Source organism: Sinohyriopsis cumingii, chromosome 2 (assembly GCF_028554795.1).
Source record: "Sinohyriopsis cumingii isolate HCF-2022 chromosome 2, ASM2855479v2, whole genome shotgun sequence".
Taxonomy (NCBI): Eukaryota; Metazoa; Mollusca; class Bivalvia; order Unionida; family Unionidae; genus Sinohyriopsis; species Sinohyriopsis cumingii.
In genome coordinates this window covers 91,701,885-91,725,950 of record NC_142962.1, presented here as the reverse complement: position 1 = coordinate 91,725,950, position 24,066 = coordinate 91,701,885, and the positions used below count along the sequence as shown (strand labels likewise).

The following is a 24,066-nucleotide window of genomic DNA, read 5'->3' as shown; positions in this document are numbered from 1 at the left end:
TCGATTCAAACATACTGATACGCAAATATTGATAGAGATTGAGAAATTAGTTTTATTTTATTTTAGTTGAGACTTCCTGGTTTATTTATACTCCTTATCTGTTAGGTGTTATTTTAACAACTCAAAAATCCCGTTTCTTTATTTAATCCCTCGAAAGTATTTGGAAACATATTTAATTTATTTTCACTATTTAACTTGATTTAGGTACATGCTCCAGAATGATAAACACACACACACACACACACACACACACACACACACACACACACATATATATATATATATATATATATATATATATATATATATATATATATATATATATATATATATATATATATATATATATCAGTTCAGTTCAGTTTAGTTTTGCCCATCACCCCTGCTGGGGTATAGGACACCCACAAAAGATCGCCAAGGCTTCTGTCCTGTGACATCACCTCGAGCTGACTCCAGGTGTGACCCATCTTAGTGATGTCTGCCTCGAGGTCGCTCCGTCAGGTGATATATATATATATATATATATATATATATATATATATATATATATATATATATATATATATATCCAATAATTCGCGATTTATTCGTTTACTATCCGCAATGCGCAAATTGCACTTTCACATAACCCCAAAAATCTTCGTCCTCGTCTCCAATGACAGTGCAAATATTCTGTGTAATACTTTAAGAAGCAAAACACATCTATATGCTTGTAAGTAAATATGTCTGTATGTTTATCAAATACCTTCTTCATTTACCAATAGTCTAAATCGTACGCACGTCTTTCCTCTCTTGTTCCAATAGCGCAGTGGTTTTAAAAGATGTAATATGAAGATTGTGTATTAATAATTAAATATCACATATGATTACTACCACCATGATATAATTATGTGTTTTATAAATTAAGTTTATGAAACAGTCTAAGTTTTCGTCACAAAAGTTAACGAACATTCCGTTTAAGATGAATTTCCTGTGTTGATTATGAAGAACTACCAAGAGAGAGGCTCTTTTCTTGTAAAGACGTTAAAATAAGCAATATTAACTTAACTCTCTCTCTCTCTCTCTCTCTCTCTCTCTCTCTCTCTCACACACACACACACACACACACACACACACACACACAGAACCTATGTTAAAAATATCCAGTTCACATCATACTTTCAAAGAAACATGCATGTCCTCATTAAATGATTATCCAGTAGTTTAGAGCTACACAGGTAATAAAATGTTAATTATCCATAAAGCTGAACACTAATTTCATTGCATTCTGAAATCGTCTTTCAACACGCCTTGTTTAAGCGTAAATAGCCCTACACTACGTCTTATTTGAAAGTAAGTTGTCTTTCACCACGTACTTATTTTAATGTAGATTGTGACGTACTTATGCTAATGTAGACTGGAACGTACTTATTTTAATGTAGATTGGGACGTACTTATTTTAATGTAGATTGGGATGTGATGATTTTTGTGCTTCATTAGTCCTTTATCAGCAAATTTTCTTTTCACTATTTATGTCAATCTTGCGATACTCCTATTTTATTTGTATTGCCTAATAAGTAAACAAATAAATAAATAAATAAATAAATAAACAAATAAATAAATAAATAAATAAATAAAAGGTTTCAGAGCAAATCATGAAACATCATTCATGTTAGCGTTTTTGTTACACTAACCTTTGAGACCCATTGTGCGTTACAAAAGCTACCAAAGCGTTGCATATTTTGCCTCATATTAATCGGTGATTGTGTTTTCGGCTCCGCCTTCAAGTTAGCAAACTTTTGTTCGAGCGCTCAATAACCCAGTAGATAAAATCTTTACGTATCTCCGTGGAGACTCGCTGGCGGATGATCAAAACTACTGCGCAATTAGCCCTATGACCTCATCAGGTCATCCCTCCACAAAGCGATTGATTAGAGATATACACAATGAAACATCCTCTCTCTCTCTCTCTCTCTCTCTCTCTCTCTCTCTCACACACACACACACACACACAAACGCACTGTCATGAAAAGGAAGAAAACAAAACAAAACGCTGAGAGAGAGAGAGAGAGAGAGAGATAAATCAGCGTACATGATCACCAAACCTAATCTATAGACCAGTTTAGTTTGGAGCTTTGTTTTGTTATATAAATGACTAAACACTTTAAAAAACCAATACCCGAAGAACGGGTTCACTATATATACATGTTTGCATCTCACACTTACTAAGTGCGCGACCTGGCGCTTGTCCTAATGTGTAATGACTCGTTATGTACCTGCAACCATTATATGAGAAAACTCGACTTTGATATGAAGAAGAATAATACAATAAAGGAAATCAGCTATTTTATTGATATTCTGATGCACTGAATATTTGTTTATGCCATAAAATATTTCACAACTTCAAAAACAAAAAGAATTACTGCAAGACAAATTTCGTTGCACATGTGACGAAAAGGCGAATGTAGGAACAATAAGCGATGTTTTAGTTGTTTATCGTTGCTGCTCCTACGACTGCTACTATTGCTATTATTGCTACTATTACTGCTACAATAATAATAATAAGACTAACACCGCCCCCCACCCTTTGTTTTTTGGATTGGCGTTGTTGATCATTGCATGTCATGAGAGGTGACAAAAGGAGACAGGAGTCATGCTGGCTCAGAGATTAGCGTGCCGGATGGGTAGGAGTTTGAATCCTACCATCACATCAACCCTGGTCGGATGCCGTGTTTTGTCCTTGTGCAAATCTTTTAATTGCACAGACTAAACCAAAACAAGCCACTACTACTGGAACAATAATAAAAATAATCTCCTCCTCCTCCCACTTCTTCTTCTTCGTCTTCCTCTTCTTCTTCTTCTTATTATTATTATCATTATTATTATTTTCGTACTGACTACAGCCTTAAATTACACGTCTGGCGAATAATGATGTGCGAATGTCAAGCTCTAAATGCGTCAGTTTGGTTGATTAATAGCGTTGACCTACGTACGCTCGCTTAAGACTTCAGCTCACTGCCTGGAAAGAGGAATTTCCCCATTCCAGTTTCGAGCCTATGTATAGATATGATGTAATCTGTTTTGTGTTTTTTCGTTTTGTCATGGAGAACATAAACAAACGTGAGTATAATCAACTGGGTCAGTTGTAAAACTAAGTTAACCACAATATCCTATAGTTTTACACAAATATAGTAGTGAGACTCGGGGCGGGATTGATTTTTAACAGGCTAAGATTAAATGATAATACACAGAACAAATCAAAATAAATTTAAAAAATACATATCTTTCATATCTTTATTGAGGCTTAGATAAATGTGATAATTCTTCCCATCCAATCCAATACACACAGATATATATATATATATATATATATATATATATATATATATATATATATATATACACACACACACACATACACATACATACATCTAGGGACCGCTCCGGTTACCTAGTGGTTAGAGCGTCCGCCTTGGATGTGGGAGGTCGTGGGTTCGATCCCCGGCCGAGTCATACCAAAGACTTGCAAATATGGTACTAACAGCTGCCTCGCTTGACGCTCAGCATTAAGAGGTTAGTGTTAGGACTGCTCGGCCTGGTGTCAGGATAATGTGACTGGGTGGGACATCATGCTACATGTCTGCGACATGATGCCCCAGTGCTAGGCATCACTATAAAGTGCCACACTGCAGACTGAAAAATTCTTAAAGCTACGTTAAAAAATCAAAATCAGACATTGTACATCTAGTATCTCGGCTCTGCTGCCATAAATAAACAGTTACCAACGCATTGTGTGTAATTATAGATTTCACTAGCGCACGACTCATCGTAGCCACATGTATCTATGTTTATAATCTAAGTAAGCTGAGTAGCTCGATTCCATTGGTTCCTGATCGAAGTCCCGCCCACACACGTGCCTTACTTATATCATACCAATACGTTGGAAACATGCCCAAGCTTGCAATTTTTTTTTTTGGTTTAAAGCTGACCTTAAAAATCAAAACAAAACAGACGCAGCATGCGTGTCGCATGTGTTTTTGGGAGCGCTTGACAATTCTCATCGTTGGACAGACACACTGGCATCAACTCTAGCTTCAGGTAATAATAATAATAATAATAATAATTTTAATGTATTTTGGTCTTTGCTATAAAAAAAAAATGACTGCAGATCGAAAGCGAGTCCTTTGTGTGTTACTGGCCACATAAAACAAGTGTGGCACAACGTAGATTTGTAACATTCGTCCTAGTTTGATTTGGGAAAGAGTGTTCAGATGGTATGCATAATTGTCCTTTATAAAGGAAGCCTTTTGCTACCCAGGTTATCCACGTCAGTATTGCAGAGTCGTTGTCCGCATTCTGTTCTTTGTCATTTTCTGGGCACATTACATGTATCTACTTTCTCAGACATCAGAAAAGTACATTACCTCGCTGATCTATTAAATGTGGACACATATTTTGAGAATTATAGGCGTACTTCGTTATTTATTTTATTTTATTTATTTAATTTATTTATTTAGTTATAATAATAATAATAATAATAATAATAATAATAATAATATTAATATTTTACTACTACTAATAGTACTAATGATAATAGTTATTATTATTATTAGTAGTAGTAGTAGTAGTAGTAGTATTACCGTATTTGGAATGTATGTACAGATTGACTAATGGAGTGTCAATCTGTTAACTGTTGTACAATTTTAAAACTAATGAGAATACCACAGTGTTGATGATTTTGTGTTTCATACACGGCCCAGTATGCGTCATAACGCCATAGTTTGATGATTTTTTTTTTGTGAGTTTCTTGCATGGCTCAGGATGCACGAGAATGCCGGAATTGATGATTTTGATTCTTACTCGGACCACGATGGATGTGATTACTGCAGTTTGATGATTTTGTGAGTTTCTCAGTATGCGTCATAATGCCATAGTTGATGGTTTTGTGACATTCTAAAGGGCTCACGATATACGATATTGCCGCAATTGATGATTTTGATTCTTACATAGCCCAGGATACATAAGAATACCGCAGTTTGATGATTTTGTGAGTGTCTGATACGGATCCGATACATGAGAATACCACAGTTTGGTGACTTTGTGAGTGTCTGACACGGATCCGATACATGAGAATACCGCAGTTTGGTGACTTTGTGAGTGTCTGACACGGATCCGATACATGAGAATACCGCAGTTTGGTGACTTTGTGAGTGTCTGACACGGATCCGATACATGAGAATACCGCAGTTTGGTGACTTTGTGAGTGTCTGACACGGATCCGATACATGAGAATACCGCAGTTTGGTGACTTTGTGAGTGTCTGACACGGATCCGATACATGAAAATACCGCAGTTTGGTGACTTTGTGCGTTTCTTATACTGCTCGGTATGCATGAAATTTTTTAAAGGATTATCTTATGGATATTTTCAGTTTTCTGTTTTACAAAAACATGTTTTGTCCCCAAAACACGAAATAATTTCTACGTTTATCATGTGTCTGAGTCACATATCATTCTACTTTCGTAACAATAAAGGGTACAATGACAATAACATTTCTACGGTTCTACCTACATATTTCTTTCAAATTTGTAATCTTCTGGCGAAAGCATTGAATGCATTAAAGCAAATTTTCGGGATATAAACGACACTTGGAATTTGATTGCTCTGTGTGAAGAAATAAATACCAAGTAGAGAAAATGAAGAAACGCAAATCTGTACATCCTGGAAAGGAAAACTTCGAACATTAGATACCTTATTTATAAATATTAAATTTGAGGGAGATTCGTTTTGTTTGCTTTTAGGTTCTTATTCCCCGCCCGTTATAGTCACATTCTTTTAAGTTTAAGAAATGGAGTATTCTAAAGTGAATGATTGCAATTGCATATTCAATTTCTATTTCTCCCTTAATGTTCGAATAAACCATTACAAAAGATTGTCCGGTGACATTTTAAAGGAAGAAGAAAAAAAAAACCCATATACTATGCAAGAATTATATGAAGAAATTAAGAAATTATAGATCTAAGAATATTTAAAAAATCGTTGTGCTCTTAAAATAATTATTTATGGTACAGTACCCGTTCAACAATGTAAGAACCTTTCAAAACGTTTTGATAAGAGGAAGTTTTTAATCATAAAAGGCGAATGGTGAAATTTTGATACTCAAAAACCAATTGTAACTAAATCCAGATCGTCTATATTGCGCAAGAAACTTGTTAATATAGAGATATATGATCAGTTTAGTCTGTTCTATTCCATTATAAAGATTTCTTTATAAAATGGCAAGTACAAAATATGTATGCATTGATCAGTGATGATTGCATCAGTCTCGTTTACCTTTAAAATATCTCTTACTTAAGTGTCCTGCTTGGCGTGGACGTTAATTTTTCCCAAATTAAGCTGCAATTTGTTTTAAAAAAATTAATTTCTTTTTCTTTGTCATTAAAAAGGTAATCTTGATTTCGTAATAGGGACTTTTTGCGTACATCTGCCAATTTATGGGAATCATTTTTACAAAAAGCAAAACAAATCTGACAGTGTGACACATGCGCAGTTGTATACCATCGCCTATAAATGTATGCGGTGTTTGGTGATGTGGTTTCATTGCGCGGGAAGAGTCAAAAGCGACTGTAAGTCACAGTGACTTGGATTTCCGTCCGTATAGGCATAATTGAATAACAATCAATCAAATAGAATCCACCATATTAGAAGACTTGTTTCCAAAAACATCAAGTTTGATGTTTGATCAACTAACATTGTCTTCATCATCATCGTCGTCGCCATTCTTCTTCTAGATGATGACGATGATAATAATAATAATAATAATAATAATAATAATACTAATAATAATAATAATAATAATAATAATTATTATTATTATTATTATTATTATTATTATTATTTTTCAGCACAATGGAGCTACATAACCTGGACGAAATATCCCCATTGAACTCCATATCAGAGCTGGAGTTAGATCCCCGTCTTGAACAGGCTTACAGAGAGGCGGAGGAGAATAAGAGTATCATGCCACTTTTAAAGGAGGAAATTCGTCTGCGCATCTTGAGTCGAAGATGCAATGCTGGGCTCGGAGAGATTTGTCTGCAAGAAACTAAGCCCAATGTAAAGAAGGTATTTTTCCATGCTCTCTCTCTCTCTCTCTCTCTCTCTCTCTCTCTCTCTCATATTTCTTAAATAAAATGTACAGGCTTACAACTGGTACAGTTAATTTTAACGATATTTAAATATTAATTTTGCAACAACAACAACAACAACAAAAAAAAACACAACAATTTATCAAGTCATACGTTTGCGATAAAACAGTATTATTTGATTTCATGACACTTCAATTGTTTTCGCATGTTTTATTATTGGGAATACATAATTATTTAAGTTATGTTTATTTACATTCACATTTACCTGAAATGCGTAATTAACATTTTTCAATACACGCTTTTTAAATTTATGTTTATATCTATATTTATTTAAAATAAATGAAATCAAGCCTCTATTTTTAGAGACATACCTTTATATATACGCCTGTATCTCCTTTACATTTACACCGGTCCAATCAGAAGGGGGGGGGGTCATTTATCCCGGGTCTCAACCCCTAAGTGGTTTCGAATAAGCGTTTTTTAAATGAACAATTCTGAAAATAATAAAAGTTATATAAAAAAAAACAACTTCGCTGTGTACTGAATTGTCTTTTAAATATTTTATAGTAAATTATATGCGTTTGTACTGGCATTTAACGTTTCAATATAACTAGGATCTAAAGGCCTCAGACTCTCGAAGTTGCCCGGGTCTAGCGTAACCTCTGAAGCGGCCCGCATATACCGGTACATATATAGATATCCAATTGTAAATTCAACGTGATATTTACTAAGTTCACTACTCTACGATCATATTTTCAACAATATTTTTAGATTACTCTCAATGTTTATTCTATTTCTACAGCAGCTGACACCTGAAGAACTCATGAAAAAACAGAGAAGGAGACAGCAGAACAGAGAGGCTGCCCAGCGATGCAGGAAAAAGAAAAAGATGCAAGAAGGTAGCGTCATCGAGGTAGGCTATTAGAGACAACTTCCGTCTTACAAGTGTCGTTTTTTATATAAAAAAAGGGATAAAGTCGTTGTGTTCCATATACGATTAATATTTCCATTTGTCACAAAATGGTCTCGTATTTCAAATTTTGTACATAGCATGGTAATTGTGTTTGATTGCTTTTTGTGTGTGTTCTTTAACTGCTTTAACAAGTTTAGTCATATCGATACAATGTATGCGGTGTGGCAGTTTACAGTGATGTCTAGCATTGGGACATCATGCTGCAGACATGTAGCATCATGACCGACCCAGTCACCTTATCTGGACACCAGGCTGACCAGTCCAAACACTAACCTCTTAATGTTTTGCGCCAAGCGAGGCAGCTGCATGTACCATTTTTATAAGTCTCTGGTATGACTCGACAGGGGTTCGAACCCGCGACATCCCGCAACCGAGGCGGACGTTCTAACCACTTAGGCCACCGGAGAGGTCACAACGGTATTTATAAATGACCTTCTTTCTACTAATAATTGTATTCAGATGTATATATAAGTTATTCCATAACATGAAGGTTCTCCGTTTCACTTCACGGAAGTTAAAATAAAAATTATGGTGAACTAGTCTGTAACTAGCAGGGTTAAATGCAACAAAAACAAATTAAAGACTTACCTTTACTGAGTTGAAACTCCACCAATAAATCCAAAATGTCCTTTTCCAAATTACTAACTCGTTGCGCGTTCTCTACACAAGCCAATCCTCATGCACTTTGTCTGATGATAAGGGATGAGATTGAGAAATGCACTAAGTGACTTTAGATCAATCCCTTTCGGTTGTACAATTAACTTCCATTAAATATAACCGCAACATCGTATGATCCACTGCGGCCGACAATACTTGAGGTCTTGAGTCACGGACTAATTTGTGGCAGCAGTTTAGTACATGTAAACCCTCTGATTTCTCGCACGTTTTGATTCCATGGAAACGTATGTGAGTATATCTTAAAAAATGTGTAATTAGCATCACATGATATATCATACTTCGGTCAAAGAAACCAGTAATGGCACTGCAGTTATGCATGACTACTTTTTAAGTTTGGATAATGACTGAATGGAGACCATTGTTAAGATAAGTAGTTAGTAAAATAACACACACAAACACACACACATACACAGAGGCAGGGGATACTGTCCCCACTCTCCAAATTTAGGGGACACACAGCATTTAAGGGGTTAAAGGAAAATACAAGGATTTAACGCAGTACTAGTGCAAAGAAAGTTTTGTCATCATTTGTTGTCTGGTACGATAATATTTTCCTTTTGACACTTACATTGTTTCAGTAAAGATTATTTTGTTATGTGCTCAAGTAATTCACGCAAACACGAAATGACTGAATATCTACTTAACCTGAAATGATATGCACCATGGAATTTTCCGTTCCGGATTATGCTCTCATTTAGTTTCAGTGTTCAATCACTATCAACCAGAATTCTTAATATTATTATTCCCATAACTTTCTGATTTACTTTTCTTCTCAAATTAATAAATACTTTATTATATGGCTAATTGTGTTTTTCCATAAATGAAGTTTCATTCGCCATTAATTCAACCTCAGAATAAATTCATTGTTCCTTACCATAGGTTTGACATCTCAACAAAAATACGTTACTCTAACGGCCGTCAAGGATTTTTAATTGCTACAGCCAACTACCACAAACCTCGAGAGACTTTATTGCCTTATACCACTGGTTCCCAACCGTTTCACGCACAAGGACTCCTTCTTAACTTAAAAAATTTCGTAGACCCCCACATGGTAAAATTTGTACTTCTAGACTCCTTTGGAATGACCCTGCGGACCCTTGTCCCACAGGTTGGTAACCACTGCCTTGTACATTAATTTAATTTAAACTGGATATTCATTGTCATCTTACACTGCTTAATGGTTAGAGCGCCCGCCTCGGATGCGCGAGGTCGTAGGTGCGAGTCCCGGTCGAGTCATACCAAAGTCTTATAAAAATGGTACTAACAGCTGCCTCGCTGATATGTCTGCGGCATGATGCCCAAGTTGATGCCCCAGTGCTAAACGTCACTATAAATTGCCACACTGCAGACGTCGTAGCGATATGACTTAAAAAATACTAAAGCTACGTTAAAAATCCAAATATCACACAAACACACACACACATACACTCTCTCTCTCTCTCTCTCTCTCTCTCTCATTGTGTATCATTGTATCAACTTCTACGATTTTGGCCATTGCTAACGTCACCATGTAAACCCTCTATCCCAGGTTCTCTATGTGCAACAAGATATATCAGTGGTTCATAATATATGTATGTATTTTGATTGGGACGAATTAGAACTGTTTATTATACTGGTGTAATTCTCTGAGATATTCCTCTATAAGCTGTTTGCTTCATAGCCAGACTCGTTCAAATGTGACCCATCACTAAATCAACTAGGAGTTGATATTAAAATAAATGAATTTTTATATGTCAATTTCAATAAATGCGATAACGCGTAATTAAAGTTTCTGAATCTAAGAAGTCCAATTGAATTAAGACGTACTACTCGCGCTGTGGAGACTTCTTAGGGATAGATTGAACAATGCACCTTTCGCAATTGTTTCTGTTGCTATTATCTTTTTATTTATTTTTGGTGCATCTTTGCTAATATTAAACTGAGCTCGAACCAAATATGCATCATTAGAATTCTGAAACTGCCATTTGTACTAAAGATAAAACGAGAATGTTTGCACTTTCGCGTCAACTTTCTCTTCTATACTTTTATTTTTAGTAATAATCTTGCAAGGGTATGTTTCCTTACTTGATTTATTTATGTGTCGTCGTTTTTTCATCCGGTTATAGTTGGATTAATATACGTGTATTAAATTTTAAGAAACTGTTGTGTTGTTATTATTATTATTATTATCATTATGTACTGTTCATCCCCTTCACGTGTTCTAATTATACACAATACCGGCACTCTTCTCTGATATTGCGATTTATGTACAAAGGTATGTTAAAAACGAGAGAGAGAGAGAGTTTCCATTCCGAAGGTTGCTGATTTGCTCCTTCAGTTGAGAAGTATCTGTCTAGACATTCATGTACAGAAGTCTATCGATTGTCTGTCTGCCAGGCATTGATCTGGGGCACTGACATAGTACAGTACTTACTAGTAGTCGATACGTATGCCGTCAAGGCTGGGTACACTTACCTGGAAAAGCACTGATAGACAACTTTAGAGGCCAAAGTGCATTTCCACCATTCCAATCATACACTTATCACGCCACTCGGTGGATAGATGGTTGTGTTCTTGCACATCGCATCCAGTACACAATCCAACAATTTCCATGTAACGTTTCACCTTGATTACCAGAAATTCACACGAGACTAAAGGCACTTTTGGTGTATAAAATGTTTAGCCGGGTCATTGCTCCATTTTGAAAACAGCGGTTCGCAGCTACCAGCAGCAGCAGCAGCGGTGAAGGTATATCTTCCAATCGATACCCAGTTTCTAGGTCAAAGTGAAGCTGTCACTTGGTCTTTATTTATAATGTAATATTGGTTTCATTCTTAAATTTCGCAACCTTCATATTTCAGGGATTCAACGAAGCGCTGAGCGAGCAGAGAAAACTTCAGCAGGAGATCGAGGCGCTAACAAAAGAAAAGAACGAGCTGTTGAATAGTCTTCACACGCATATGTGTGCGTCCACGCCAAGCTTCAGGCAAGAGACAAACCTTACGTCAGTCCACCCATCACCAGATTCAAATGACCCGATATCAATGGACGAGTCCGTGTTTAAAAACTCACCTGGTCTGATGGATTCCGAACTGTCTTTTTCTCTTCAAGGTATCATCAATCAAGCTACCCGGTCGGAAACTGATAGGTGTAATGCACAGTATGGAGACTCACCGTCATACCACCATCATCAGCATCTGTACCTAGATGACTGCCTCAAACATTCGAAAAATGACACCACCAATTCAGTGCCTTTCCAGACTCAGAACTTCTCCGTCGAGGACGAAATCGCACTTCTTACGTCCATGGGTATCATGTCCCCACTGGTACCTATTTCCCCAGACTTTACCCTTGGGAGACGCTCCATTAGCGACCACCTTGAAAACAGCCCGGATAACAACATTTTCCAGTTTAATTGACTTTAATTGAGCTTTAAGAGAATTGGAAATGTAAAAACGAAGTCACGTTAGTCGTCACTTTTTTGTGTTGCATACATTTATTTCATCCTGTTCGAAAAGTTATTCCCGAAGTCAGCAAGCTATGGAATAGTTGATACAAGTATTGTGTAATGATAGTTCTAACTTATTCAACTGACGAATAATGTTGTAGCTATTAATACAATATGCCATCACACTCATTTGCACGTAGTTGTTTTCGGTGCATTAACTCGTGTATATATGCGTGTAAAAAACGTTGTATTATGCTTTTTTCTTTCAACTGTATCGATCTCACGAGCTAAAAATGTAGGCCATCCAAATGTATAAGCCGTTTTAGGAACAACTGTAACCAACAAACTTTGTCCTTAGCTCATTAAGGCTTGTTTGGAAGTACTCAAAATTTGTCTTTAATCATTCAAAACTTGTTTTGTCCTTAGTCCATCAAGGATTGTTTGGAAGTGTTAAAAAGTTGCTTTTTCTCAAGAGTAACCATCCCCAGATGATAACATACTTGTATTCCAACTTCATCAAGGCCATATTTATATATGCACACACGAGCGCACGCACCTCAGATTGGACCAATGCATCTCCAGAATCTGCCCTGAGAGTATGCATTAACGTACTAATGGGGCGGGGGACGGGGCGGTTGCTCTGGGTGCCAGAGGTCCTCTGGCGTCAAAATCCATTTCGGCCATCATATTCACCCCGGGCGCCATTTGCCCTTAGTACGCCACTGACAGTACGTTGTTCAGTCACAAGCACATGTCCCCATTTCAAGCCCAGATCCTTTTGTCTCTGTTCGGAGATGTTTCTTCCATATTGCCCATCTCAAGGTCAAGAGATCAATCCGACACCCCCACCCCCTCCCCCTTGCAAGGATATCAGTATTTTAAGATGAAAAGCTTTACCTGAACATATAGTCTTTGAAATACATACAATACGAAAATGTTTTCATTATATATTTGTATGACTAAGCATATGAAATTTGTACATTAAGTATAACCTGTTACACATTTTCGCTACAGATTTCATTGCGTGTACGTAGTGTGGACAAAAAAAACCACAAAAAACCACGCCTTTGTTGAAGTTTGTGATTAAATGTTGATGGGCACATTCTTTCACAGTCTACATGTATAGCCGATAAAATTTGATTTTTCTGGAAATTAGCCACTGGTGGCCTTTATAGACATCGTTGTAAATAAATATTATTTCAGCGATAAAATTTCAGTGTAGTCTCCCAACGCATTAGTACATGGATGGTACCTATACTATTTGTTGACCGTCAAAACTTTCTTCTGCAAGCCTGCTCAACAGAACTCAACTAAATGTAACATACGTCAAGCGAGCGTGTTTGTCTCATGTTTATTCAAACGACGTTTAGATACCATAATTATTGAGGCTGCTAATACAAATAGAAAAACTTTAACATGACTTTTTCAAAAATAGCTGCACATAACTGGTACAAATTTGACAGGAATTATTTTGGCGTAAGGGCCTATTAAATTTGTAGAAATCATACCGATCCGTTATCAGACACGGTCGTTGTTTTAAAAATGAGATAAATCTTTAAACGACTTCTTATTATAACAGCTGAGCAGAAATTTACCAAGTCTAAAAAAAAAGATTCCTGGCTTGAAGAAGTTTCAAATAGTATGAAAAATACAAATTCCCCTATCAAATATGGCTACCGTTAAAAATGAATAGAGAAAAAAAATGCTCTTCCAAAATAAAACCGCTGAATGGAAGTTTCGCCCAATTTAACTGGAGGCATCCTGGCATGAAGGCTTTAAAAAAAAAATCTTAAATATAAATGATCCCGATCTACCTCGAAATTTGATCACATTACTAAAAAAGGAACAAACGTTACAATGACTTCTGGAGAAAAAAACTACTTGAACGAATTTGATCAAATAATAGAGAAAATATCATGGCAAAATGCCCATTCAGTTCTCATAAATAATACTAATCCACCATTCAATATGGCCACAACTCAAAGTTTGCATAAATCACTGATCCACCATTCTGTATGGCCAAAAACGCAAACTTTTCACAAATCATACTGATCTGCTATCCTATATATGGCTACCATTTCTAAATATCTAATAAATCTTTGAATGTCTGACTGGATCGTACCCAACTAGATTTATAGGTCATATGTCGTTGTGCTCTTTATGTCAGCCAGTTGAGCGATCTCTGTCCCGCTTGGGCTACTTGTTAAATTCTCTCAGTTCAAATGGTCCAATGTTTGAATCCCAAATCGTAATGCACAGTCTATGCTGCATGCAACAATAACGTCCCGTATACTTGATAAAGTATTTATTATTATTATTATCATTATTATTATTATTATTATTATTACGTCATTTACACCATCTTTGGGGTTGCAAATTCTCTGGTATTCATTATTTTATATGTCGTGTGTAATTGATCAAAACAACTTGCAAAAACGTAAACAATCCGCACTTAAAAGTTAGCAATTTAAAAAAAAAAAAAACATTAAGACTTCTGAGGAACATTTATGCTTCGTTTGTCTGGTAGTTTGATACTTTTTGTAAAGGGTACCAGATGTTTGTGTATACTTATAACAACTTTATGTTTGAGGGAGGGAATGCAGGTTCAGTAACCTTCCATGATTCCATTTAATCTTAAAATGTATAATTTCTCATAGTCTGAATTTGATCTCATCCAACTGTTTGAATTTAGCAAAATATTATTTCAATGAAATGTTCAGTAGAAAACACAAAAATCACTCCTTGTATTATTGTACATAAATAGAGGCTCGTTCACCCATTCCATCCGGAATTAATCAGTTTCAAATGATCTCGAAATGTGAAAAGTTGTCTTGTGTTCAGATTAGTGGTTTTAGTTGTGTTTGATGAAACGCGACCTACACGTAGTTTAAGTGTTCCAGGTTTGTTTTTGTTTATGTTAGCATATGCATAGGCGCAATTCAGCATGGATTGTTCTTATTTATAGGCGTGCCAAACAAAAACAACAGCTGGTGTTCAAAGCAATGGTCGACAAACATCAATCACTCTTAACACCATGAAAGTTGTGTATATATTCACTTCATATAGAGTTAAGCCATTTTCACTCATTCTGACATTGCTTCTATTTGTAATATAATATTTGTACTTGACAAATGAATAGAGACTTAATAAAGTTATTCTAAGCATCAAATGAGGTTGTTAAAATACTTGTTTTTCGAAATAAATGCATCTTACAATAACCAACATTATATGCGGCTACTATATTTAACGCACACAAGTATGCATTAGAATGTGTGTGTGTGTGTGTGTGTGTGTGTGTGTGTTAAAAATAAGAGATATGATCCAACATCTTAAAATTGTATGCAACAATTCAGGGGCGAATCAGTTGGGTGTGTGGCATAGCAGGCCCTCTCTACCCCACCCGACCCGGTTTAAAACCATCCAAAATGAGCTCCACACAACCGGGACGTTTCCTAGAGTACGTTTCCTTTACACTTTGATGATTAAAATTATGTTCTGAAAACTCCTATGATGTAGATGATTGCTGGACCCCTCCTATGCGGGATGGGGTGTGTCGTTTACAGACCTAGACTCGTTACCGTCTTGTTAGCGCCCCCTTCATCTCCTAAACGATACTCCTGGATCAATCACTGCAGTTGTTCCTTGTTTAAATTAATTAACTTACGTGTTCATTTGGTTTCATGTACTGGAACTGGAAATACTTTCAATCATTTATACAATCTTGTTCTAAAGAAATGCGTGCATGCAAATACAGATACACGTACAAATATAGATACACATACAAATATAGTTACACGTACAAATAGTGCTAGTTTTTAAGGACAACCGATTATGATTTTGTTTGAACAGGTCAGCTATTGTGCCAAAAAGTAACGGAACTGCAACACTAGTAGTCTCGTAGACAATCAAAATTAACTCGGAAACTACGTTATTTCAATATTGTTTTCATTACACCTTGGCTACATACATGTCCACACTAATAACAAACTGTAGTACTGGTATAGTAGTTAATTAGCCTAAAGATCATCTCTTTTTTTTTAGAAACTCGCATTATAAACTGCCCACGGCCATAAATACTACTGAAAATCGTAAGAGTGTATTCTGTATATAATGTACCATTGCATAGGAAGGTTTTAAAAACATAAGAAGTTCTTCTGATGGGACCTTACTTTCCTGCCTTAACATTATCCCTTTTTAAACGAAACAAAATAAATATCAACCTAAGTTTTATTTGTCTTTGTGTGCTGACAAACTTTCAGTTAAATGTGTTCGTGTGTGTTTTTGTGCGTACAAACAAATCTTTAAACCACCAATTTGTTAAGATTCTCAGACACTGTTTAATCCATTATTTTACAATTATGTCATAACTGTATTAAACCAGTCAAAATCAGCTATTTAATTTCATGCGTTCATTTAACATGGTTGATTACTCGGTCTTTGTCCTTGTCGTTTGACTGATTGTAAATAAAATCCTACTAATAGTCTGTGTCTACTTTTCTTCTGGATATTTTATCAACAATTTATTAACATTGATTGCTACATGATTTTAAAGACTGCATTTTTTGTTTCAATTCAATCATTATAGTATTTGAGAATTCTCGTCACGATGGACAAAAGGTACGAGCAAACTGAATGTTACCACTGACCCGAAACAAGGTTTAAACTTGTATGTAGAATCACGCATTCGCTCGGACAGAGGATTTTTCAGTATCGGATTCACGGCATTGGTTAACAGCATCCGAATTAGCAAACTCGGGTCCCGATTTGGATAATTTTGGCGCCCCCCCCCCCCCCCGATTTATGCGCTGGGCCCCCTGTGAATACAGAATTTTAAATAAACTTTTAAACAAGTTTTATATGATAATGAAATTAAAAGTTTCTTCCGTCGCTTTAAAGAAACTTTATCTCATTAGATATATTTTTAAAAAAAATACTAATGCGGAGCCCCTGTGAATGCGGAGGGTGGAAGGTCAAATTAGGCTAATCGGCCTATGGCTGGCCCTGTTGTTTTTTTTTTAAATAGTAGTTATTGAAATTTATGCTCTCAAAGATTTTGTTTATTGCCTCTTCATGTGGATGATACCAAAGTGTGATAGGTGAGGCGGTTGTAATTTTAATCATAATTTGATCATCCCTACCTATTTATTTGTTTTATTGATTGTGAAGTCGGACAAGAAAGACATTAGGTCTTTACCTTGATTGTGAAGTTCTCAAAAAGCCAGAAACCAAATGTGTCATTTTGTTTTCTGAAAGGACATTGAATGAGTCTCGTTTCCATCATGCATTTAATATGCTATAACGTGTCTAATCAAAAGCAACCAAATAACACCCGTTATGATAAACCTTACAAGCAAATTTGTCAACCTATAAAAACTTTCATGGATAAGAACAAAATAAACTCTTAATGACTCGAGATGTTTATTTCCGAGTTAAATCCCGTTTCTTTCCTTTACTACAGTTGTTTCATTTATTTGAATTTAAATTTTACTCAGTTTCTTAGATATTCATGCCAAAGTTAGACAGTAGTTCTCAGGTTTCCCACCTGAAAGTTGTATGAAATGCACATTTAGTCACCGCTGTCCAAACCAAACCTTTTTATATGTTTATGACATGCCCTGTTTCAAGTATATGTTGTGGGTTTTTTCTTTCGGGGTGGGGTTAACGCCATTTCTCAGCGCACGATAGGCTATACAAGGCGGCGAGTGTAACTGGTTGAGGAGTCACCACTGAAAACCCCGGTAAGAACCAACCCACGGGAAGCTACTGTCATCTTTCTGACATACCCGCATTGGACATGCTTCTTCGATAAATATTCACTGTTTGCTGTTTTGTTGTTGTTATTGCTGCTATGGCGACACGAAAATCATCCTCCGAAACAAGAAAGTTCATGTATCGCCAGAACCGAGATAACTTGCCTACTCATTAGCATCGCCTTGTCTATTAATTTTAAGTTTTTCTTTGTTACCATTCGTTCTCATTATCTAATTTTAAAAAAATTGGTAATTAATTGTGCAAAGTCACAAGAATGAAAGATAATGAAGTTCTTTTCAGCAGTTTGGGTTCATATATGTTAGCCTACTGGCCCGATATGGGATACCAAGATAACTGATGCGAGACAAAGTACCAGCTATCCTCACCCTCACTGCCCCGCTATAGTCCACATCCCTATGGTTTTATCTGCGTACTGCAGACACAAAATAGATGCTTTAATTTTATTAGAAGAGTGGCTGTATAGTTTTAAGGATACTATGCCTCTGCTCATCTCTTCATATATTCGCATATCAAATTAGAAAATTTAAATTCTAATGCTCTACAGTAAATTTCCGTGTCGCTGAGCGGGTACTGTATGTATTATGTTCACTTTTCGTATATGTGAATACAGCTCTTCTGATAAGAGATTCGCTGAAAATGTCCATCTACATTTCATGTATCTTCATCACGACATTAATCTGTCCAAACAATACGAATGCTTAAAGTCGTGGCTTTCTATTTAACTTTCTAAAACTGCCTCACACTGTGTTTATTTATTAAAAACAGCAATTACTTTCATCCAAAAAATTGAATGTAGTTGATCAGATTTTAAAAAAATGATAATAAATTTATACTTAACAACACATCAATAATATCAAGAAATAATAATAATAATAATAATAATAATAATAAAAATAATAATAATAATAGACTTTATTCAGCCACGTAGGCTACTGGCCCATGTTACAAAATACAAGACAAATAAATATAATATGGGCCATGGTTTAAAGAAGTTAAATATGGTGTTTATCATAAGTATAGATACACAAGTATAATATTCACCCTTTGTTTGAATTATCAAATACTGTCTAAGACGAGAAGCCAAATTTAAAGATTTCTTATAATTAATATATTGCTATGACTCATTAGGGATACAAAGCAATACTACTACTACTAATAATAATCCTACTACTACTACTACTACTACTACTTATTATTATTATTTATTATTATTTTAACCAAACTATTAAATGGAATGTTGAGCAGAGCCGAAAAGTAGAAAAGTAAGAAGAATTAAGTCTTAAGTTCATCCAAAATTGAAAGTTTGCCGTTTGATGGCATGTCAAACTAATCTCTCAAATCGACAGTCATAGTTTAATCTTAAGTTTAAAAGAGGATTCAAATATCAATTTATTCCATGGATAAGGTATGCACTGAATTTATTTTCTTTTTCTGTGGTTGATATTTTGAATAATAAAATTTAATTGTAAATAATCATTGCTTCCAAAAATGCAAAATTCCTCTGATAGGTGAGATATTAAAGCCAGATGGTTGTTTTATATATTTCTTAAAAATAACGATCTTTTTTCAAGATTTTTGTCGACTTCTTCTAAGAGCCGAAACTCAACTCTTGTGACTCAGAGTGAAAGTGGTTTGTGGGCTCCAGAATGTAGAATAGGTTTTATCCGCTCTCTTCCACATCGTACGATGCTACATACAGGAACAGGAGCCACAATGACTCAGTGTTAGCATGCCGGACTCGCGACAGGAAGGGAGCAAGTTGAATTTAGACATCGGATCACGCCCGAGGCGGCAATGGTGGCGTGTCCTTGGTCATGGCACTCTAATTCATTTGCTGCGGCATTAAATAACGTATTTGTGTTGCCGTGCCGTGAAACGCTAAACCAAATCGAACACGTTAAATAATTATAAATTTAGCAACAGAACGATTACTTCTACTGAAAACACATAATTTTAGATCCTAGTTTTCTCTCCGGGTGTGGCAAACAAGAGCAAACTACCTAAGTTATTTATGGTCGATAGAATGGACTGATTAAATATGAATGCAGATATAAAGAATACAAAATAATTATACCATCCAGATATTTCCCACATTAAAAGATGATAGGCTTTTTTAGATCGAAATAACAACACACAATCATCTTTAACATTTTAACTTGATAATGCTTCGATTATGACATTACCTGGACCATATATATATATATATATATATATATATATATATATATATATATATGACACATGGATTAGTAAACTGCGCAGTACAACTACGTCCATGTACATGTATCCTTGGAATACACCTGGTGGTTCATTTAGCGACTGCGTTCATATACCAGCACTTATCTCCTATACATTTCGTAAAAATAATGTTTGACTCACGTGTGCCCAGAAAATGACTCCTTGTTGTCAATGACTACAACAACATGTAGATTTTTTTTAAAAAAAATCTTATGTAACTCTCTTGTAATATTCCAACATCACCGTCTCTCCTGTTCATTTCCATATTGGCGGGTCGCCAACTCTTATTTCCCTCGCTGTCAGTTTAAGTCACCTTAGAGCAGACGACACAACGAAGCAGACATTGCTGCATGAACACCTGTTATATCCACGTGACCTTTGAACTTGCTAAAGTAAACTAGGTACACAACAGTTTTCATCTGCAATTATGTCCAGAGTTCACTATCTCATTTAGTTTCAGATAATAATAATAATAATACTTCGTGGCCACGTCCAACTTCCAAACAATGCGGAATGAATCATAAATGCCCCACAAACATCATTGATGTAAATATTACTAGAGTTGCTGCTATTAATACTGTAATTGTTCTAATAATAACAATAATAATGATGATAATCGCCGCCATCATCGTCTTTGTAGAAGCCTTTGTAAAGTCAAATTATTTACCAAGTTAACTTTCTTTCACACTGTCAACATTAGCTCTTTATTAATTCACTAAGTTCACCATGACTGTGCTCTAGGAACATTAAATGAACATACGTTAGTCTTGACGATTGATCATTATAGAATAGAAAATCAGTGTAATGTTTTTATTATTATTGTTTGGAACTGTGATGAGACAGACCTTCACATATTGTTAACAGCTTTTATATAAACACCCACATGCGTCTTTCTGTGTCTCACGGCTGCCAAACAAGAAGTCGCGGGTTCGAAACTCTCGGCGGCATCTTATTGTTTTTATTACTTTTTGGGGTAATTTATGTCCATCTATTTTTCCAACTCACTCAACCCAATTTTTTAAAAATCATTTTTAAAAATTTTTTACTCTTGAAACTTTCTTTTATCACTCCCGTCCTAGGACGGGCAACAGCTAGTAGTGATATCGACAGCAAAAATGATTTACTGAAAATCGATCGACATTTCTTTTTCATCAAGCTCTATGAAAGGTTCTGTATCACAATACTTCACAAGTAGTATAGGCTTTGACAGTTCGGGAACACCCGAAGAAATTTTGAAATCAAGAAAAGTACATATATCATCAAGAGTGCTTTCGCAAAGTTGCTGCATTTGCAGAGTCGTTTCTATCCCTTTTAAATTTCACGTATGTTTATAGAACGAAGCTTGGTAAGCCATCAGTAGATACGGTTTAATTTTTGTGTACCAGATGTTGGTGTGATTACAAATCTCTCATTACAAATTTGCAGTAAATCAGTATTTGGCAAAAAGTTTATATTATTACGCATCTTATTAACCTCCATTTCAACCAATGTTCAAGCAGTTGGCTTCAATTCCATTAATATGTTTGTCAAAATTTGTTTGTTTATTGTGGTTTTTTTTTTTCAAAGACGGTTGTGGATATCCACTGGTATATTTTAAAAAATTATTCACAGGCTCACCGCCTACGGTTTCCTTAGTTCTTAAAATTTTTGTTTTATACCTTGCCATTTTCATCGATTTTTCTCTCCTTCCCTGACAAGTTGTTCATCCTGATCAGCATTGTTTCTTTTACATTTTTTGTCGGTATTCAAACGGAAGATGGTATACCAAGCTAAGCCATAATTTTATAATTTGAATCTTTTGGTAAACCATTATGTTTACATTCTCTTCGTGCCTTCTTCTCTTTCCTTAATTCAAATAATACCGCCAAAATTATTGCCCATCTCTCGTTATTTTTGATGTATTTAATATTTTTTTACTTAAGTTATCGCATTCTATGACAGCCTATGGCACTATAAATTTGTATGTCTTATGATATTTTTATTTATTGTTTTAAAATTTAACTGACTTAATATGGATCCCTTTCAAAAACCGTAAGGTCACGTGTCTAAATTCTTGAATTAAAGTCATTAAGAGCTGACAGCGTTATATTTTGTTTAATTTTGATGTTATACATCTCAGGAAGATTAGACCTGAACAAGTCCATTCCCTGTAACTTTCTTTACGAATGAACAAACAATTGCTGGGTAAAAGAGATTTCTTACAATTCCGTTGGATACCTTTTTTCTTCGTGACCAACCCTATACAAAGGAGTTCTGACCTGGTGTGCCCATTAGATTGTCGCTGAAAATTCGTGGACTCGCTTTGTTGACTTGTATTGTCCTGAACACACATTATTTCGAGGCATCATTTGAGACACACAGTTTGATGCTTTATTTCATATTATTGTAAATGTTTTAAGTTTCTACAAGGATACATAATGAATCTATATCAGTCGTACATAGCTTTCTGCAATAATCATACATTTTTGAAGTGGAATTCAGACATAAACCACTTATGCAGTCGCAATAATGTTTGACCACTGCTAATTCGCATCGCTATTATATTTTCTTACATTTTCATTAAAACAGATCTTTATCAATAATTATCTCACGGTCAAATGTCTTCTTTTTCGCATTTCGAAAATTTCATCTCGTTTGAGTATGGAATGTTTGTGGTTGATTTCTCCATCTATTTAGCAAACACACTTTTATTATATAAATATGGAATTAAAAAAAACTCTCGGAATCGCTTGTCGCCGTTTGTCACAAGCTATAATTTATTCCGATGTAGGGTTTCAGTCACAGTTGTTGGGAAAACAAGATAAATATGAATTTATTTCAGCTGTAAGCTTCACTCTATGCAAATCTTTAGATTTCTTAAGCGAATGGGGTATTTCTCTTTGTTGTCGAAAGTACACAACAGTTAATTTCGTTCTTTGTTTCTATTCATGAAATTGCTTTTGAAGTTTGGATAAGCCATCCATGCTATGTTCAAGTTTTTCAGGTGGAAGAAGATAGACTTTGAAGTAGCTGTGAATCTCTTTTGGTATTTCAGATGTAACGTTTAATATCTACCCAGATTCATTGTTTCCTTGAATATTTTATCGATTTGATTTATTCTGTAGTTACCCATTTAAAAAAAAAAGAATTAACAGGCAAGTAATATCCATAAAGATGGTTACTTTTTACGTACATGATGAAAACTGTTGATTCGACTTGCTTTCACTATATGTACTATGTTTCTATCATCAGCCATATATCACCCAGGCGTGGATTTAGCATATCTATGTGGTTTTATACTAAAATCATCCTTATATTAAAAAATATAAAAGAAACCCATGAGCTTAATATGCTGGTATGATGTCAGTCAAATTTAGAACAATTATGCTAAGTGACCAGTCTGTTAATAATTCAAATTCAACACCCTTGTCCTTTCAAAAGTAGCACGATGAGCGCATCCGGGACTGAGAGTTAATTAATAGTAGTAAACTAATTAATCAGTAATAGTCATTGGCAGTTTGTCGTTTTTTAACGCGAACATTTAAATCTATTAAACAGTGTCGGACAGGAATACAATGAAGCAATGATCTTGAAGATAAACTTAAGTTGCAAGTTTAAAGTGTTGTGTGGCATCCTGTACATGCTAATAACCATCATTTGATATGTTCAAATTTAATATAAACTTGCAAAACTTGGGTTTCACAGCTTTAATAATATATGATGCAACGCTTATGTACCTGAAAAATTGCAATTTCGTCCGCATTTGCAAATAGTGCGTATTGCTTTGTGATACACACACATGGTATAAATGCAAATATTTTCTCCGTAATATATATATATATATATATATATATATATATATATATATATAT

At 35.2% G+C, this 24,066-nt stretch overlaps 1 protein-coding gene and 1 long non-coding RNA gene across 6 annotated transcripts in view; one reads left to right on the top strand and one right to left on the bottom strand.

Moving 5' to 3' along the window:
- LOC149805366 (uncharacterized) overlaps positions 1 to 9,003 on the bottom strand; it is a 27,019-nt gene extending 18,016 nt beyond the window's left edge. The window contains exon 1 of the long non-coding RNA XR_016419050.1: positions 8,689 to 9,003. This is a non-coding gene — a long non-coding RNA (uncharacterized LOC149805366). The remainder of the gene's footprint in view (positions 1 to 8,688) is intronic.
- Positions 1 to 15,374, top strand: part of LOC149805365 (uncharacterized) — a 23,261-nt gene extending 7,887 nt beyond the window's left edge. For 2 of the 5 annotated variants that reach the window (XM_089949703.1, XM_089949709.1), the window contains exons 2-4: positions 6,885 to 7,104; positions 7,930 to 8,040; positions 11,619 to 15,374. In XM_089949703.1, the coding sequence (XP_089805829.1) occupies positions 6,885 to 7,104; positions 7,930 to 8,040; positions 11,619 to 12,176 (889 nt within the window). In that variant the 3' untranslated portion in view covers positions 12,177 to 15,374. Of the gene's footprint in view, positions 1 to 3,473; positions 4,078 to 4,646; positions 5,366 to 6,117; positions 6,606 to 6,884; positions 7,105 to 7,929; positions 8,041 to 11,618 lie in introns of those variants that run through there. The other 3 variants (XM_089949714.1, XM_089949716.1, XM_089949696.1) reach the window with 3 other exon arrangements.
- Positions 15,375 to 24,066: the final 8,692 nt, after the last annotated feature.